This window comes from Neopsephotus bourkii, unplaced genomic scaffold (assembly GCF_033783945.1).
Source record: "Neopsephotus bourkii isolate Nb327-2 ecotype Australia unplaced genomic scaffold, CSIRO-AGI_Nbou_v1 NB_324, whole genome shotgun sequence".
Lineage (NCBI taxonomy): Eukaryota > Metazoa > Chordata > Aves > Psittaciformes > Psittacidae > Neopsephotus > Neopsephotus bourkii.
Window position 1 is genome coordinate 428,311 of NW_026900832.1, and position 18,582 is coordinate 446,892.

The 18,582-nt window shown below is 47.7% G+C and overlaps 1 protein-coding gene and 2 long non-coding RNA genes across 6 annotated transcripts in view; 1 reads left to right on the plus strand and 2 right to left on the minus strand.

The window, feature by feature from the left end:
- LOC133209256 (uncharacterized) overlaps positions 1 to 2,376 on the minus strand; it is a 47,240-nt gene extending 44,864 nt beyond the window's left edge. Inside the window, exons 1-2 of the long non-coding RNA XR_009724641.1 lie at positions 2,237 to 2,376; positions 1,394 to 1,502 (exon numbers count right to left, since the gene is read on the minus strand). This is a non-coding gene — a long non-coding RNA (uncharacterized LOC133209256). The remainder of the gene's footprint in view (positions 1 to 1,393; positions 1,503 to 2,236) is intronic.
- LOC133209249 (vascular endothelial growth factor receptor kdr-like) overlaps positions 1,621 to 18,582 on the plus strand; it is a 124,860-nt gene continuing 107,898 nt past the window's right edge. For both annotated transcript variants that reach the window (XM_061347745.1, XM_061347746.1), the window contains exon 1: positions 1,621 to 2,380. In XM_061347745.1, coding sequence (XP_061203729.1) covers positions 2,317 to 2,380 — 64 coding nt within the window. In that variant the 5' untranslated portion in view covers positions 1,621 to 2,316. The remainder of the gene's footprint in view (positions 2,381 to 18,582) is intronic.
- The window catches only part of LOC133209257 (uncharacterized), a 200,530-nt gene continuing 184,355 nt past the window's right edge, over positions 2,408 to 18,582 (minus strand). For all 3 annotated transcript variants that reach the window (XR_009724642.1, XR_009724644.1, XR_009724643.1), the window contains exons 3-4: positions 15,504 to 15,626; positions 2,408 to 2,779 (exon numbers count right to left, since the gene is read on the minus strand). This is a non-coding gene — a long non-coding RNA (uncharacterized LOC133209257). The remainder of the gene's footprint in view (positions 2,780 to 15,503; positions 15,627 to 18,582) is intronic.

The window sequence follows — 18,582 nt, forward strand, 5'->3', positions numbered from 1 at the left end:
TTGTCATCTCAGAATGATCTGGGCAGCTGTATGGAAATATACATCATTAAGAGATGGCATCCTGTGGTGTTGAGAAAAGCGTTCCTGATTTAACACTGTGCATGAGAAGTGATGCTTCATGTTCACAGAACTGGAAATACCTGAGGCTACTCTGTGTGCAATTCACTGTTTGACTCTGGGACATTTCTACACCAGCTATCAATTCTGGCCCTCTGTCCTGCAAGGATAACATATGGATTTGTACTCACAGAACCATATTCATGTCTCACTTTGCTCTAATGCATTTTATAGCACACATATTTGTTATGTGTATTAATAGTTTAGAAGTGTATAACAGAGGCATGAAAAACTTCTTAATAGCCTGGTCACAGCTCAGTGTCACTGGAACCCCTGATACACACACAGAGAAGGCACAATCTTTCTCTTCTTTTGAAAACAAACTGAGCAAGAGTACCAAAACCACGGAAACAAACCCCACCATTCAGCCACTGGGACTGACAGCGCTTTACTGTCATTTAACCCATGTCTCATTTGTGGCACTACTGGGAATGACAACCTGTGTGAGCAGTCACAGAGCTTCCACCACTCTCCTCAGCAGCACAGGGCAGTGGTTTGTGAGCCCCATAGCTGGTATGTGCACTGCAGCAGCACAGAATCAGTCTGTCCCCATCACACCTGAGTGCTGGCTGCATTTCCACAGGTGCTCCATAAGCTCATCAGGACAGCTCCCAGGGCACCTGGCACCAATCAAGCCCTGTTTATGACCCTCACAGCTGGGGCTGCTCTGGCCCAAGAGGCACTTACGGCTGGAGCAGCCCTGAACCAGGAAAAGACAGAGGTCTCCCAGGGCACAGGAGAAAGGGGGAGCAGTGGTGTGTCCCCTGCCAAAACCACACTGTCCCCACCAACATGGGAGTGCTCCCCCCTGCTGAAATCATGCAAAGGCATGGACAGGCTGGAAGCCTGCACACGTGGATGGATCTGTCCACACCCAAATGCATGGAGATAATGCTCAGGTGACACAGAAGCTGCTGCTGCTAGAGATGAGGGAGGCAGCTGTGCTATATAACACCATCAGGGCTGCCTGAAATAGCCTCTTCAAACAAGAAACTTTCTCTGTGCTCCAAGAATAAGAGATACCCAACAGTGGCTGCCACAAAAAGTACAGAGAGGACAAAGGTGGCATTCCAGCAGGATACACTGAGTGGCATAGAGGGAATCACAAAGTGCTAAATAACCAGGGAGAGGGAGTAAAGACAGCACTCCTGCAAGAGAGTCTGATTCTCAGGTGGTGTCCCTCTGCACTTCCCATCCCCTGGAGCCCCAGAGAGATGCCACCACCCTGGCCACCTTTGGGATAAGCAGGGACAGGACTGGGGGAAGGTGTTGCCACCTGATGCTCACGCAGCTCCAGGGACAGGCAATGCAGGGAAGCAGCGGGGAACAACTCGGCTCGTTTCTTTGCCCCATCCCAGGCAGCAGCAACAGGAAATCCAGGAGCTCTGTGAAATGACAGGGAGGGAGGGCGAGTGAAGTCCCCTTGCCTCGGCTCGTGACGTCTCTCCTTCCTCCTTTTTTTTCTTTCCTGTCCCTATAAAGTATCTCGGAATCGCATCAAACTTCCCAGCGAAAGCAAACCGAGCCCAGCGGGGTGGGGGGAGGCAGAGGAGAGCACCTTAGGTGGGCATTGGCCATGCCCAAGCCCCGCTGGCTGCCGGCTGTCAGCCCCGGGCGCTGCGGGGTGGCCCCCGGCAGGTAGCCAGGAAGGGGGACGTGGGGCTGCCTCTCGTCCTGAAGCGGAGAGCTCTGCTCTTACTGCGATCCCTGCGGCACCTGCACCTCGCTGGAGGCACGCAGCGAAGGGAAGGCTCTGCGGAACTCCCGAACTCCAAGCGAAGGGCTGCTTGGAGCAGCGGCTCGCTGGCTGCAGGAGGAAAGTTTGTGCCAAACTTTTGTGGTGCTTTTGCTCTGCTTTTTAACCCCTCGGGTTACTCAGGCTGCGCACCACTGCCGCTGCCACCCCGGGAAATAGAGAACGAGGAATAAAGTTACTGTGAAAGGGGGAAGAAAAGGGTGAAAACCTGCACCTCGGGAAGAAAGGAAACAAAATCCGCAGCCCAAGGATGAAGCAGTGAATGGAAAGAACGATTTAACTGGAACCAACAAGTGGGAGCTCCTGCACGCCTCGTCCTTCCTTCCCCTCCCTCCCCGCTCCAGCGCGCAGCCCTCCACTAACTTGTTGCTGGAAAGAAAACTCATCCCGGCTTTCGGACCTTTCCTCCCGCGCCTCGCAAGGGAATACCGCAGCCACCGGCGATGCTGCCCGGCCCGAGCGCCGCCCTGGCCGTCTGCGCCCTTCAGGGGCTGCTCCTGGTGCACGGTAAGACCCGTTCACACCGTCATTTCGCCGTTACCTCGGGGGTGACGGGGCGCTCCCCGCCCGCTCCGCACCTCAGGGCCAGTGGTGCGCGGTGAACGCTAGGAGGCGCTCGGGAGCAGCGGGCAGGCGCGGGGCCGCGCCCGGCGGGAGCGCTGATGGGGATGGCCCGGCTCCGGGAGCGGTGGGGATGGGGTGATGGAGCCGTGTGGGGACCGGGGCTGTGCGGCTGCAGCCCGCGCAGGAAGCGCCCACCTTTCATAGCTCAGTGCCTAACTCACTCCTCATGCAGCTCTGTCCCCTCCTCGGCCCAGGCGCTGGGTCAGGTTCCCGGTTCTCCAGCCGTCCTTCACCCCACTCCAAGTGTGCTGTGTCCCCCCGGAGTTACTGCCGGGTTTATATCTGGAAAAGCCAAGAGGCAGGTTAATGAGATTTAGAAGAGCTTTTCCATCTGCCGTATGAGTTTTGATTATCTCATTAAGCGTACGGATTTTGCTGGATTACCACACTATTCATTCAGGACATTGCACATGGTGTAAGAGAGATGGTCTGTTATTTACTGGGGGATTCCTTATGACAGTAATGGTTATTTCTTTTACATATATATAGAGAGAATGTATTTCACAGCAGCAGACTCTGGCTTCTTTAGCATATTATAATCTTCTTGTAGTTTAATATCAAGAGGATAGCTTCTGGAAACCCTGTGAAACATCACTGTTCTTGAGCTTCTTGCATTCATTCAGGGATTTAACGTATTCCTTCTGCAGAAAGGAACTGATTTGCAAGCACTAGCCCTACTGAATTCCACATGTCCCCTACAGTACCTTCCCCACGGTTACCTAAAGAATAAAGAGCTAAGCCTGAGGTTGTGCTCCAAAGGGCTCATCCAGATTAAAAACTGAAGTAGTAAGCAGCATGGGTGGAAAGGAGCTGCTCTACCACAGAAACCCTGGTAGCGGTGCCTGAGCTAACCCAGAGGAGATGTACCACAGAGTCCCATACCACACTGTGCAGAGACCGGCGCCCACACCTTGAGCTGCACCTGGAGCAGTGCAGGAAGGCTGTGCAGCCCTCGGAGGGTTCCCATGGCATGCTCCATCTGCTGACACATGCGCGAGCAGCCAGCTGCACGCTGCGTCAGGTTCAGTGTCAGAGTAGCCTGGAAAAGCTTTCCACGGAAAGCGTATTACCAGAAAGGCAGTGCAAATTCCACAAAGGTGTAAATCACTTTCATGGATCACAGCAAGATAATGACAAGTAGTTGGGAGAGAGGCGGAAAAGTGTCTTGCCACAAGTGTTCCTGAGGTTCTGGGATGAAGCGGAGCACAGTGCCATTAGAGGAGCTAGGTGCAAAGCCTGGCTGGAGATGCTGCCCATGTTTCAGGGCTTAGTTGGATCCTCACGTACCAGGTTACCTTCCAAATAATTTTGGTCCTAATAATTTTGGAATTTGGTCCAGATTAACTTTCCTATCAGTGCCAGGCACAGAGAAGGCAATGTCTGCATCCTGTGACAAGGAAAGGAAGGCAAGCACATCGCTAGCTGTCCCTGTAGGCAAAGGCTGATGATGGATTTGGAAGCAGGATTATGGATGTCAGACCTTTGTCCATCATTAGGAAAAGATAATATGTTAGCACAGTCTCAGTGTGCCCTAATTAGGCTGGAAGCCAAAGTGAAACAGGGCCAGGAAGTCAGAGGATTCTGGATAGCTCTGATATTATCGAGGTATTAACTCCTCCGCCACCTTTCCCTCAAAGTTCATCTCCAGCAATGAATTCGGCTATATTCTGTTTGACCTCCCAAGGCACAGATCTGTTCTGCAGGCTGTAGGTTAATCCTGCTCTGAGATCTTTGTGGTCAAATTTAGGCAGGGTTGCACTGAAGAACCTGACTGATCCAAAGCCAGCCAGTCTCCTCTGCAATGCAGATAGAAGGTTTTACAAGTGCGAAGGATGCTCAGTACCTGATGTGCTGTGGGAGGGCAGTGAGGTGCAGGGGATCCATCCCCTGTTAGGACCTTGCAGGTCCCCAAAACTCTCTCAGCTCAACCCAGTCCTCAGCACAGGAGTCTGGGTGTCCTTTCCTCCTGTAGTAGCAGCTGATTGCAACCTCTGTGTCCTTATGTTCCGCATGCTGCTCAGCGGCTGGCCAAGGCTGCCTAGGTGTGCCAGGGATGGCAGAGGACAGAAGTTAACCATAGCCTTCAAATCCATCCAGATCAAAGGATGAATGTGAATGAAAAGGATGAAGTTCTCTACTCCTGACGCTGTGCTTTCAATCCTTGTGGGTATTTATCAGGGTGAAGAGACCTGCAAATATCATCCCAATAATTTCCTGCCTTGTTATAAAACACAGCTTCAAAATCTTTTATGCACCTTTAAATTTACTAAGACACTTCCACACCTAACATTACATTTCCACTTTCTTTTTGCTCATGACACAGCTTATGTTACTCCTTAGAGTAACAGTTAGGATCATTCTTCTCAGAACTTATGATGTAGTAATTACTGTGCAGTGGGCACGTTTTGGGTATGGAGTGAGTTGGTTAAAAACAACAATCTGCAAAGACTTTTTACACTAGCAACACCTTGTATCTTGCATCAAAAATTTAGTATCTTTTACCCCCTGATGTTATCATTAAGAAGATTTTAATGTATGACCAATCCAAATAACTCTTCAGGTGTTGGGGTAAACTCAGTAATTGCAGTGATTTAATACTGGAAAATGAACAAGATTAAAGAATAGAACTTAGGTCCTGCCTGATCCCTTTGAAATTAAAGCATGTTTTAAATTAGCTTTTTCTTCTTTCAGTTTGAAACCTCTTCTACAAATAGAGTAGAATGGGCAGTTTGCCTTGCTATCATACATATTTCACTTACACCATGTATCAGCAACTGAGTCAAAAGGTTCAGGAGCTCCAGCTTTCCCAGTTTGCTGGCCGGGATGCTCGCTGTGCTGTCAGTGCTGGGAGGCTGAGGGCTGGCCAGCTGACAATCCTGGCTGTCTATCGGTTCTAGCAAACCAGAAATGTGTCTCCTAATTGGTGTTATTCCTAAACATTTGCTTTACTGTGGGAAAATGTTATAAAAAGCAGAGGAGCCTTTTTTTCAGGCTGTGATATACGAGCCTGCTGCCTGAAGCTGCCACATTGGAAACCAACTGGAAATCTCTGCACTAATTCATCCATTTAAGGCAAGGAAAAAAATGTCAAGTATTTCTGAATACTCCCTGACTTCTGAAAAACAGCATTGTACCCAAAAGAATACTGCGAATACAAGCCAGGCTGTTTGGGGAAGGTTGCTGTTATAACAACTTACAGTACGTTCTTTAAACAATATTTATCTGAGCACGTTTCCCCATAGGTCTGCTAATAGGTATCTAAGAGAGCAAGGGGGTGCATTTGAGTTATCTCTGGCCTTTCGTATATTCTTTGAACTGTTCACTTTATGATGAATTATTTGTACAAAGCAATAGCTCAATCTACTCCAGTCTGAAGTCATGTATTGAGTTGGGCTGAATAGGTAATACATCTGTCGGTTTATGCACAAGGCAAAAGGTTTCCAGTCACAAGAGATTTCTTAGGTGCAGTCAGTGATAGGTGGTCTGTGTTTTCCCTATGTTTGCCTTCCCAACTGACAATGTGGTTTGAAAGAGGCTGAAGATGCCTTATGCCATGCATGTTCGGAGATGAAATACATCTTTTGCTCCCAAAGACATGTGCAAAGCGTATGCAGGAAGGGTCACTTGACCAGTAGCATAGGAGGGGATGAACAGAGAAGCTGCTTTCAGTTTACCCTGCAGAACAGCAACAGCAAGCTGCAGTTTTTAACACTACACAGGAGATTGCCAGGAGGCAGCGTCTGACTTTCAGAGTGAGCATGAGAAGGACACTGAAGCTCAGCCCTGCCTGCTTCGTTTGATATTTCCCCTGCTCAGCCTTGCTCCACCTTCCCTTTCTTCTCCTAACCGGCCTGATGCCACTGGAATGGGAATTACAAGTGGAAGTAATTAAAAGATGTTTGGAGTGTCTAACCAACAGCTAGGAACAAAATAGATGTGTCCCTAGTGTTTTCCTTCAGACACCAGCTCAGATGACTGACAGGATATGAAGGCTTCTGAGTGCTAATCAAGACATTCCTGTGCCTCCAGTCCTCACTTTCGGACACAGCATCGAAGTGTACTCAGTCACATCGACCAAAAAAGTTGGCTACCTAAATAACCTGGCATGAAATGTGTGTAATAGAGAGCTGATCTCCTCACCAAGTTAGACACCTCTTTCATTTTCTTTTTAAGGCCACAGAGAAAATAGCAGAAGCTGCCAAAATCCCCCAGCCAAGGTTATTATCTGGAAATGGCATTTAATATTAGCACATGCTTGAAGTTTGCTCCAGGGAGCACAACTTCAGCAGCAGAGAGCTTGCAATCAGCAGCAGCAAGGCAAGATTGGAACAACTCATGTGAAGCAAGGTTTTCTGTATGACAGGTGTGACCTTAGAGCCTTGTCCATGAGCGGGGAAGGAGGGAGGCTCAGAGAAGATAGGGAGTGTGATCTCATGGGGCTGTGATGAGCAAAACTGATGGCTGTCCGCCTTGTTCAAACTTGGGGAGCCTCAGCTCACCTGCAACCAGATACTGACATACATTCAGCACCGAACTAGGCAAATCTTGTGGCTGCTTTTATCAGCTGATCCTATCTCCTGTATTCACCAATAACTGGAATACAAAAAGGAAAGAATCTCTGGAACAATCCAGTCCCCACCTCACAGAGTGTGTTTCTTTGCCATAGCCAAGACAGGGCTTGAAGCAGTGCAGCCATCACTGGCATTGCACCTCATGTACCCCAGAGGCTGTCTTGGCTCCCTGCTTTCAAAGGCTCTGGAAATGTAAGCAGTGAACTCACAGTCTAAGGGAGCTGAGCCCTGTGCAAATGTTGTTAACTTCTGCATTAGGCTGTTACTAACAGTGTAATACAAGTATGTACTCTGATGAATAGTAAGTCTGCGGACTGCTTTAGGAGGCAGTCCAACACCCTCATCTCCAAGTCCTTGGATTACTCCGTCTCTGCAGCACATACTTTTTGTCCCCACTACAATCCTACATCCCTCTCCTGCTCTCCTCCCCTTTCCTGGATGTCTCCTAAACTCCCCTCAGGCCTCAGGATTCCTTGGATTTTTACATTAGAAGAAGCCAAGAGGAATTTCTCAGCCCTTGCACAAGAAGGGTCTGCTCAGTCTCTCTTCCCTGTACCCAAATGGTTTTTTCCTTTACAATTGTGCCTGATCTGGCACACCAAAGTGGGACTGCCCGAGACCTGCAGCTCAGTGTCTTGTTTGCTGCCAGCAGATGCACTGAGCGTTCCTGCTGTACTGGGTTTCATAAGCAGCAGTTCTGCAAGCTCTCCTCCCTGGTGTCTAGAAATGCAGGAGTCACAGCTCATATATGGGGGGTGTGTGACCAGTGGTCAGGGCTTTTGCTGTGGCTCTAAGCAGTAAAGCTTTTAGCACTGAGCAAGGGAAGAACCTCATCTAACCCTCTGAATGATGAAAGGCTGAACAAGGCAGTTTTCCTTTGTGCCCTGCCAGGAATGGTAAAAGCATATGGCCCTCAAGATTTCAGTATTCAGCCAAAAACTACACTCAGGCCCAGAATGTAAAGGAAATATATGGACCAGCCTTCTATTTTCAGATCACTTGCCTTTGTCTTCTGCATTTCCACATAGGTTTCCTTAGATCTTCCTGTGTTTTTCTGAACTGTGGGAACATGATTGCCAAGGAAGTAGAGAGGGGAGTCTGCAGCCCTGCTGGGATTGTTCTTGATTTGAGGGTCAAGGAAGCCTGACCTCCTCATTACCTGTTCCATTTTTTACAACATCACCACGAATCTAAGCCACCTCGGCCAAAATGTTTGCTTCCTTAGAGCCCACAGCTCACAGGCTGCACACCTTGGATTCTTCCTACAGATACACTGAGGTCAGCTTGCAGGAAAAGCACCAACCACCATGGGGCTACTTTGCCTGCCCCTCTATAGCTGTGAGTAAAACAGGACTGCTCATAGGGACACGCCACACAAATACACATGCTGTAAAGCATTCATCCTGTTTGCTGTTAACTTGTATCTCATTAACTGAAATCAGTGCTGAATACAATGATTCAGGAGTTAAAGCAATTTCCTCCCCCTCCTCAGAAGCCTGCAGTGAGTGATGTGAGTGTGGGGCCTCCCAGAGTCCCAGTTCCCATCCTCAGTTCTCTCATTTTGGCCCTTTGTAGCCATAGGGATCATCCCTCAAAACTGAGCCTGGACTTCCCAACCTTTTGGGTTGGGTTGTGCAGGGGTCGGTGTTTCAGACCTTCAGTGTGCAGATACCTACTACAGGGTGTGCTCCACACAGGAGTTATAAAAGGTGGTTTTCCCCTCTGCTGCTTCACTTGGTCTTCCAGCTGCCTGAAGCCAGCTCCCAGAGGAGCCATCCCACATGCCCACACAGGAGCATTTGGAAGCCCTTCGTGTGGGCAATCCTAATTACAATACGCCTCCATACAGGAAATGGCTGTTGAAAGAGATTGCCCAGAGCCCCTAACAGGAAAACTGTGTTTGAAAGGAGGGAAGTAAAGCACTGTGGATTATCAGTTGCAAACCTCAAGGTTTCTGTCTTTCCTTGCAGACAAATAAATCCCCCAGGTGCCTTGTTGTCCAGCACTGGGGCACTGAGTACATCCCCATCTCCTCTCAGGGAAGGGTACCCCCTCCATTCACTGCTTCTCCACTCTGAATTGATACCACAGTTGCTAAAGAGCTTCATGAGCATCCACTCCTTAAAAGCACAGGTACTGCTTTGCTCCTTAATCCATGAGGAACATCAGAAGAAAGAACAATGCAGAGCCCAGGTATGGGGAGAAATGCTTTTCCCAGCTCTCCTTCTGGATGCATATGAGGCAAGGCAGTGGCATCAGCTCTTGCTGCATGACAGAGCAGGACAGAGCTGCACAGCAAATTCAGCAAGTTTAAAGGGTTTTGTGTTACATTCACTGGAATCATCCTTTCATTGTAAACAATGATGTCACCCTGAGAACCTTTTAAACACAATTTAAGCTCTGACATAGTGTGAAGCGCATCAGGTAACCTTTTGGCAGCCCTCATTCTTTTCTCTATGCATGGGTGATGTCTGAATTACTTTCACTTCATGTTCCTGCACTTGGGACAAGCTTTCCTCTCAGTTACACAGGTTTAAAGCTGTCGCTTGGTTGAAGACAACAGCCTGTCGAATTTCCCTTTGTGTGACAGAACATTTAGTTTCTTACGGTTGTTGACACGTTTTGTGGTCCAACCTGAGTGAGAAAAGCCCTGCCTGCAAGCTGCTCTCTCGCTGCATGCTTTAGAAAGGTAGAGATTTTCCTGACCTTGCTGGAAAATCCTCCTTTGTTTTAGAAGTGAAAACTCACTGTGAGAACACAAAGTAACCTGCTTGGGTTCCTGTGCTCAAGGAAAGCCAGTGCAGGCAAGAGAACAGGGCTTGGTCCAATAGGAATTACCAGAGCGAGTGATTAATCCCCAGAACCCTATGTCAGCATGAGGTGAGTATGGGACGGGGAGGGGTTCCCTGGGGCAGAGCCTCCCCTGGCAATGATCTGAGTGCAGTTGGACTATCTCACCTTGCCAGAGTTACGTGTTTCTCACAGCTCATCGTCCCACTCAGTGATGACTTCTCCAAGTACAATGATCCCACAGGCTCTGGGAAAGTAAGACCCAGTTGTTACAGTGAAGCTGCTAATAATCCCGTTAACAGCTTTATTACTTAATCCATTTAAACATCAGGTTCTGACTTAGTCCAGGCAGGAGATAAGCCAAGTCTTCAGTGTGATGTGTTGATAGGTTTGGAGCTGATATGGGGTTTCTAGGCTGTGCTCCCATTTGGACTGTTTTCTCAAGTTGCTTCATCCTCTGGGGCAATTTGGGCGATATAACCCTGCCCTGATGAGAGGGAAGTGTGGCTCAAACTAAAGACCCAGTAGGACATGACTGTTGGGATGAAGAAACAAGGTGAATTCAGGAAGGTGCCAGGCTGCTAAGCAGCAGATGGCAAAGGCTCCCCCCAGATTGCTCCAGACAGTGTTGCAGCCTGCAGGAAACCTTGTCGTTAAATTTGAGGGAGGATATACATAGGGCTGATTTCTTCTTAGCATTATGGAGCCAGGGGATTGTTCTGATGTACAGACTTCCCAACCAGAAGGACTGGGAGAGGTGGTTGTTCATATGCCCTGGCTTATTTCAGAAGAGTATTGTTAGACTGGGAAGAGGAGCTACAAAGACCCCCAAGAGAAAGTTGGGGTTTCACACTATATTAATTGGACTGTGATCTTTATATAAAGCATAAAAGATTTGGTACAAATTACCCCTGTACTTTGCTTGCTTTTATTGCTGTTTGCTTTGCATTTGAAATGTTATGTTCAGACCTACATAGTGAAATGCTATTATTGATTTAATAAATCATGAAGTAGATTGCCTTCTGGTTGCTGAAGTTGATATCTATTTAATTTGTACATAACTGTGGTTCTTATATTGTTATTAAAAATAAATGACTAACCTCCTTTCCTAATGCACTCTCCTGCATGTCAGAGCTGGTACAATGTCATCTAGGGCAGGCATCCACAAACAGGCACTACGACATCCTGCAAGTCTATGAGCACAGACTAATGTTCCCAAGAGAAAGGCTCTCCTTTTCCCTACCCAGCAATATGTGCACAATTTGGTTTAACCTTCTTCATGACAGCACCTTCAGCTTTCTGGAGAGTTTCTTGCAGAAGGACAAAAGGAGAGGAAAGGAGATGGTTTTGTCTGGGTATAAATCTCCTGTGTCCTGCACTTGGGAGAAAATCAGGGCAGGAAAGCTGAAAAGTCAGTGCTCAGAGTGGGATTAGTGGGAAAGCTAAAACGGAGCTAGTTTTGATTTCCACAGAGTGGACTTTGCAGAGCTGCATTCACGCTCTTCCACTGTACACTTAACTGCAGTGTCACTCTAATTTAAAACATTAATCTAGACTGTTAAATACAGCATGGATGTGTGACCTGGCACTAAGCAGTGCAACTGTGACAGTCTGCCTTTCTGACCAGGTCGGATCAGTTTGGCCAGAAGCATGAGACACAAAGCTGAAAGCATAGATCTCTAACCAGCATAAATCAGACCCACTTGCAAATACAATTGTGTCTGAAGTTCCAGGGTCCAAAGGCCTTGCTTCACCTGTGCAGTACTGCAGGATGTCCTTTAGGGGCTGGTTTGCTGCATGAAAACAGCCACTGCAGATGTGCAGACAGGGCATAAAGGGATGGGCATTGAAAAACCAGCAGGGCTGTCACTACTACTCCAGTGGCTGCTTCTTTCCTGTATCACACCTTGTAAGTGATAAGGTGCAAATCACCCTGCAGAAGGGAAATTGTGAAGGCTTTATTCTGCATCTCTGGGATTGCTATGACAGGTTCTGGACATCTCTGACACAGGAGTTAAACTCTTTCTCTGTATTTTCTTTGCATCCTTGGAGCAGCAGTGGTAGTTAATATAAGCCATCACCATTATAGCTCAGGATAAGCACCCTGATGAATCATGTAGTTAATGCTGTGCACAGCCATTGTTTTGGGCTGCTGATTCTTCAATTCCCAGACTGACCAATACATCTGGTCTTGGCTGGTGTCATCATATGCAGTCTCCTCAAATCTAGAACTAGGTTAACCAGACTTGAAATGGGATAGTAAAAGGTGTTAAAGAGCATAATTAGGAGAGCCCAGAACAGCCTAAGTCCTGTAGTCAACTTTCCTGCTTATCAGGAAAGGCATTTCTGGTTATCTTGGTTGTGGGCTTGACATCTGCTGTAGTGAAAGCAAAGCAGTGACACTTGGGCATGGTGGGATCCCTTACCCTGATCTTGCAGTGTATATGATAAAGGAATTAAGAGGGATTCCCAGCACACATAGGGCAAAGATCTTTCTCTCATGCTCCTTCATTTAATGGTCAAAGCTTTGCTTTTAGTGTATTGTACTGCCAGCCTTTGAAAGGCTGTGGTTTTGTTTTGAGTCTATATTGTTCTAAGTTAAATAGTAGGAAAAGAGAAATCTCTGCCACCATAACATTCTCTTATAGGTCTATTCATTATAGATCCCAAGAGGAAACTGAGAGTTCCCCTGGACAATGGCCTGATATACAAACGAGCATACATTAACTTTCTGTGGTTGTATAGTTCATTTGGGCTGCATTTCCTTTCCATTCTTAGGAACATGAATTCAGGCATCATTTGGTTTGATGTCTTCCTCTGCCTTGAACTGCTCTCTCGTTTGACATGCTGCACAAGAGCAGCCTGTCTTTGAGCCCTGAAGTGAAGGTGCTTCAGCAGAGGTGATGATGCACTTAGGGATGTGTTTGGAGACAGTGGCAGGGGTAGCACTCAAGGACCCCAGGCCAGGTCTGTGGGGTGTCCTCTCAGCTGGATGGGGGACGCTGGGGCAGCTGCTGGCCAGATGCTGTGCTCCAAAGCAGCAAGGACATCAGGTGGGCTGGACATGAGCCATGATGTTTAAGTAACTCAACTTCAGTCCCTTTTCCTTTGACAGACAACTTAGGGAGCTGGCTTGGGGCACATCTGCAATGGCTTTGGCAGCACTTACTCCAGAAGAGGGGCTGCAGCAGGGTATGATACAGTAACACCGCTAATCTCTGGATGGGGAATGGCTGATGCAATTACAGCTGTGTTCACTCCACTGATTAACATGGACACTTTGCTCAGGACCACAGCTCAGCTGCTGCGTGATCTGCACTCTTTGGTTTGTAGGTACCCATTCAGGTCTCCAGGCTTTGGGCACTTTGGCATTGCATTCCTCTCTGCAGTGCAGGTATGTTTTCTGCTCTTGTGCCTCTCTGCTCCTCCTCTGTAAATCAGGGAGATTACCACTTCCTTCCTCGCTGGAGGGATGGGGCGACAGACGGTTTGAAAAGAAGCAGGAGCTCAGGAACTGCAGCAGATTTGCTTCATCCTCCTCTTCCACCACCAGGGAAAAAGCCACTTGACGTTACATGGAGGCATTTAAGGTTGCAAGCGTCAGGACTGGGATACCGTGACAGGCACGGCCTGAACTGTCAGAAACGAATCTCTCCTGCTCCCCAGACTGACTCCTATAGAATTTGGGTTTGGCTGCTGCTCTTTTGCCCTGACATGTCACACTCTCACTTACTTTGCATAGGAACAGAGCCAAGCAGCTGAAAAAGATTAAAGACTAGATCAGTCATTGTTACCCAGCCTTCTGTAAACAGCCCTGCACAGTCTGCACAGTGACGCCTGCTCCTCACACGCTGCCTCTCCCATCCAAAAGGTGTGTCCTGTCCTACAGACGGCTCCGAGCTCTGGCTGGCTCCCAGTGCTTGCTCACATGGCTGGGTACCACCAGTGAGGCTCAGGGCTTGCAAGGCTGCAAGTTTTGCTTTCATTTCTTTCAATGCAGCAGATCCCACAGCCTCTAAGCCCACGCAGATGCAGCAGGCTGCTACTTCCCTCTGAGGAATAAAGCAGCACACATACGCACACATGCATGGGTGCAAGCGGATGCACCATCACTCCAGCTGCAGCTATATTCCAAAAAGCCTCTTGGTTTTCATTCTGACTCTGTCTCCTGGCACAGAGAAATTTGCAAAGCTAATTTTCAGCTCCTGTTTAATGGATTCCCCTGCTGAGTGTCTGTTACAGTTAAAGGATTCCAGATTGAGAGTTTGTTCTCATCTCCCCTGCGCCCATCTATGTCAGAGGTACTTCTTGGAGAGCTGGTTAATGAGCCTGGAGTGCGACTGAGTGTTTGTGCTGAGGTTCAGGAGGAGTTTCCCCTCCTCCTTGGCTGAAGGCAGCCCTCACACCCTTATAGCTCATTTGTTTTTACACTGCGTTCACCCTAGTAGAGATAAGGTGATTACAGATATCAGACTGCACAAGGGAATACTGCATTTAGCAAAGTTGAGAAGCAAAAGGAGGAACCCCCCTCACGAGGAGCCCACTTTTGGGAAGGAGGAAGGAGCTGCAGTTGAGCAGCAAGGTTCAAAATACATTGCTGTACTCTGTTTCTTCCTTGCCCCCTGTGCCTGACCCACTGGCCACCCTCAAAGGAGAGGGCACCACTGTCCACACCAGACAGTCACTAGTTCCAGGTCCCTCCAGCTCCTGCAGAACCAAAGAGCCTTTCCCTGGATGACCCTGCAGCTCAGCACAGAACTTGGAGCCAATTTACTCGAGCTCTAATTCCTGCTGTGCTGCAGGCTTCCTGTATGACCTTAGGTAAGATACTTATCTTATCTGTCTTCACTTTCCAGCAGCAGTATATAACAGCAATTACTTACTAACCTGACAAACATGTTGCAAGGTTAAATCCCTTTGTAAGCCATCTTGCAACTAATCTTAGAAATGCAGACTGTTACGATTATTACCATTATTATTGTTATTGCTATTTTGGTACTGTCCTTTCTCAGCCATGGATGTTTTGGTATGACATCTGCACCTCCCCAAACCTACAGCTAAGGTTTAAACATCAGTTTCCATGAAAGATCTTCACCCCCAGAGGCCCTTAGAGGGTAGGCACAGCCATGCAGAAAACAGAATATGAGTGGGACATACACCTGCAAACAAGCCATTTCACACATCTCATACCTGGACACCAAACCTTGAGGTTTAAATAAATTGAAATAAATTAAAATAATACTTATTTTATAATTGTTAAAGGACAAAAAAGAGACATGTTCCTCTTTGGAAAGCATTCTGGTTTCCCCAAGCAGCTGACCAGGCAGATCTTTAAGTATTTAAGTAGACATCTCTGTCTCCAGCAGGCATAAAGACATCTCTGCTGGGGCATCCTGGCAGGATAAAAGGAGTCTGGGGGGGGGGTCAAGGTTGGACCTGGGCATGGTGCAGGGTTAAGCATATGGTCAGGGTAGTGGCTAGGATTAGGAGAGAGAAGCTCTCAAGGATTAGGATCAATGTGTGTTGGCCATGCCTAGCTACTGAGGGAGAAGTCTGCCCCACAGAATGACTGTCAGACACCTCTCAGTGCCAAAGACCAGGGACCAGATGGGTTTATTGACCATCATCATGAATTTCTCACTTACCCTGTAGCAAAGTACGCTGTGAAGCCAGCCTGGAAAGTCTCCTGAACATGTAGCACTCATTCAGCCACTGCTTTGGATATACATGACCAATAATCTGTCTCTTTTCAGGTGCAGTTAAGCCATCTAAAAAGGATCAAATGATGGAAGAGTTAGGAAGTTGATCCTGACATCAGGGCTAAGCCAGAATTACAATTGCTTCATCTCTTACCAAGTGGTTTCTCTCACTTAAAAGAGATGAACATAAATTTGTTTTCACTGGAATATGCTTTCCTGGCATTTAAAATAAGATGAAAATACATAGGTAAACCAAAATACCTGGGCACTATCAGTTTTCATGGCTATTACTCTATTTGTCAGCTGTGGCAATCCATGTGCTGTGTGAACTGCAGCGCTAAGGGTACGGTATCTTTGTGCTTGAGAGGAACATATTCCCAAGCATGTTATCTTTGGCATGGCCAATATTTGATCTGCCAGAGCCAACATTAATGAAAAATTCCTGAAAAATTCCACATTTCAACACAGCACCACTCTGATGGGAATAACAATCTCTCCTGACCTCGTTCAAAAGCAGATAGCAAGCAGGATACAAAGGAGGGAGGGATTCCTGAATACCACTAACCAGGACTTTGGGTGCTTTGTGCTATGTTTGTGATGCCTGCCTGCCTTTGTAAGGGGTATCAGCACTGTTGGGTTGTGTACTCCCCATAGTACCTGCATCCAAAATCAGCATTCCTTGGAATACACATGCATGCAGTCAGAAACACTGGGCTGGCAAAAGGAAGAACTGCCTCTAGTTGTGTTGCACAACAGTCTTATCTCTTTGAAACAGTGATGCAGTAACTGTATAATGACAAGTATCTGTATGGAACTGGGTTTCCCTACTGGGACAATGCTGGTTTAAGTCATGAGTCTTTTTGACACAGGGGGTAAGAATATCTGTGATCCTTACAGTCAACATTAGCCTGGATGATCTATAATATTTGGGCTTATCTCCTCATTGCATTGGACAGTCTGGAAAACTAAACCAGTAGAGCTGAGAAATAAAACCCCAGTCACGAATAAGGTGGCCTTAAATCACTGTCACTGACTGCAAAGTGACAGAGCAGGGACACTTAAGGGACTAGTTCACTCTGATTTGCATGAATTGCATTCACACAGCTTGGCATTTCCCTTAGGAGTTCAGAGCATCCTGTACCTGTGTTGGAAGCAGGATAGCAGTAGGGGCTGACTGGCCCGTGGGCTGTGCCACAATGAAATCACTGACTTTGTGTTATATGCAGACATTGTGAACCACAACACGGAAGGCAAAGGAAAATCAAGACTAAGAGGCACCCAAAGTCAGCTTATTACACACAGACCAACACCTGACAAAGGGCAGGGCAAGCACTGGAATTTATTCCCCCTGTTGTCAGTCTATGACAGCATCTACTATCAACAACTGTCTGTCATGCCCCAGAGACAGGAGCAAGCCTGACAGTGCTCAGATAAGAGCAGGTGCTGATTTGATGCTGTGATCCAGCGCACAGACACAGTGCTGTGGAAATGCTCCGCTTTCAGCCCCTGGAAGAACTTCTCTTGCCAGATTCTCCCCTCCTTTGGAGACTTTCTAAATGGCAGATGCAAGAGCACACGATGTTCCTCCTGCATAGATGGGATCTCTGATGTGCTCATGCTCTGAGCTGCTACCTTTATTTCAGCGTTAAGGGATGCAAAAGAAGGGACAGGTTTGTGCCAATCACAGACTTGCCTAAATATTTATCTCTGCTAAAAACAGTTTAGTTTCTGGGTTTAGCCCAGGGTTGATTCTGATGAGACATCAAACACAATACACATGAATCAGGAACAGCACATCTGGCATCGCCTGAGTGCTGGAGGAATATAAATAAAGGAGCCAGTAAACTCCAGCTGGCGAGTTATTTGTACTGCAACAAGGCTGTCAGCTTTCTAATCCCACCACCCAGAGAAAAGAGGGTGCCATGAATCACTTGGAGCTGCCCCGTGGTCCCCGTCCCCCCCCTTGGCATGTGGCCTTCTTTCTGCATGAGAGGACTGGATAGTGAAGGATCATAACCCCTTTCTGGAGCCTGGTTTGCAGAGCAGCGAGCCAGGCCAGCAGTGCTGCCAACATTTAGAACGTTTCTGCACCAGGATGATATTTTATTTTTGGAAGTATCTGATACAAATGTTCTTTTCCTGGAAAGATTCCTCCTCCTGCCCGCCTCCCGCATGCTGCTGGGGCCAATAGTGCTGTTGCAACTTCCTTGTTCCCGGTTGTTTCCTACTATAGATTCCCTCCCTTCTCTCCTGGAGCTGATGGTCCAGGCTGCACCCTGCACTGTTCTGCTGGCTGCAAGGAGGTAAAATCAGCGCCTGATGTAGCTGCCCATGGAGAAGCACTTTGGGATGCTGGTGGGCAACTCTGGAGGCTTCTGGTTCATGCTATGGAAGGGCACAAGCATCATGGAGATGCTGTGTATGTGCCAGCCCTGGGAGGGTGTCTCAGATAGACACGGCAGCCCCTAATCTTCTCCATTGTGTGAACAGAACACATTACAGTGCTGTAAGGCCTGGTGGGTGCAGGGAACATCGGAGCTCCAGATCCATGTGCACGGGGACACTTAAGTACATGCTGCCCCTCACTCCTTTCCATCCTCTCATCCGAGGGGAGCACTGTCCTCAGAATTGAGTGTCCATTACTGTCTTTAACTCCATCTCTCTGCAAGCTGATGATGACCTTTAGTTGGGCAGAATTTGGCATGGAGACACGAACGGAAGCCTTGGAGCTGGGGGTTACACACACTGCAATGCCCAAAGAGCCACGTTAAACAATATCATCGTGCAGAGCAGCCGTGAAGGGACATTTATCACACTACTTCCCTGATTAGCCCGGGACACCAATTTTAGGTACTGTAAAAACAGTGAAGGTCAAATTTACTATGGAGGGCAAAGCCCAGTGATTCAGTTTTCCTTATTCTTCATAGTCCCTTTTCACCTTGAAGAACAAAAGGGCCTAAAGTCAGAGAACGTTTGTTCTTGAGTCTTGCCAAAGCCTCTTTTGCCTTTTTTTAATAACTCATCA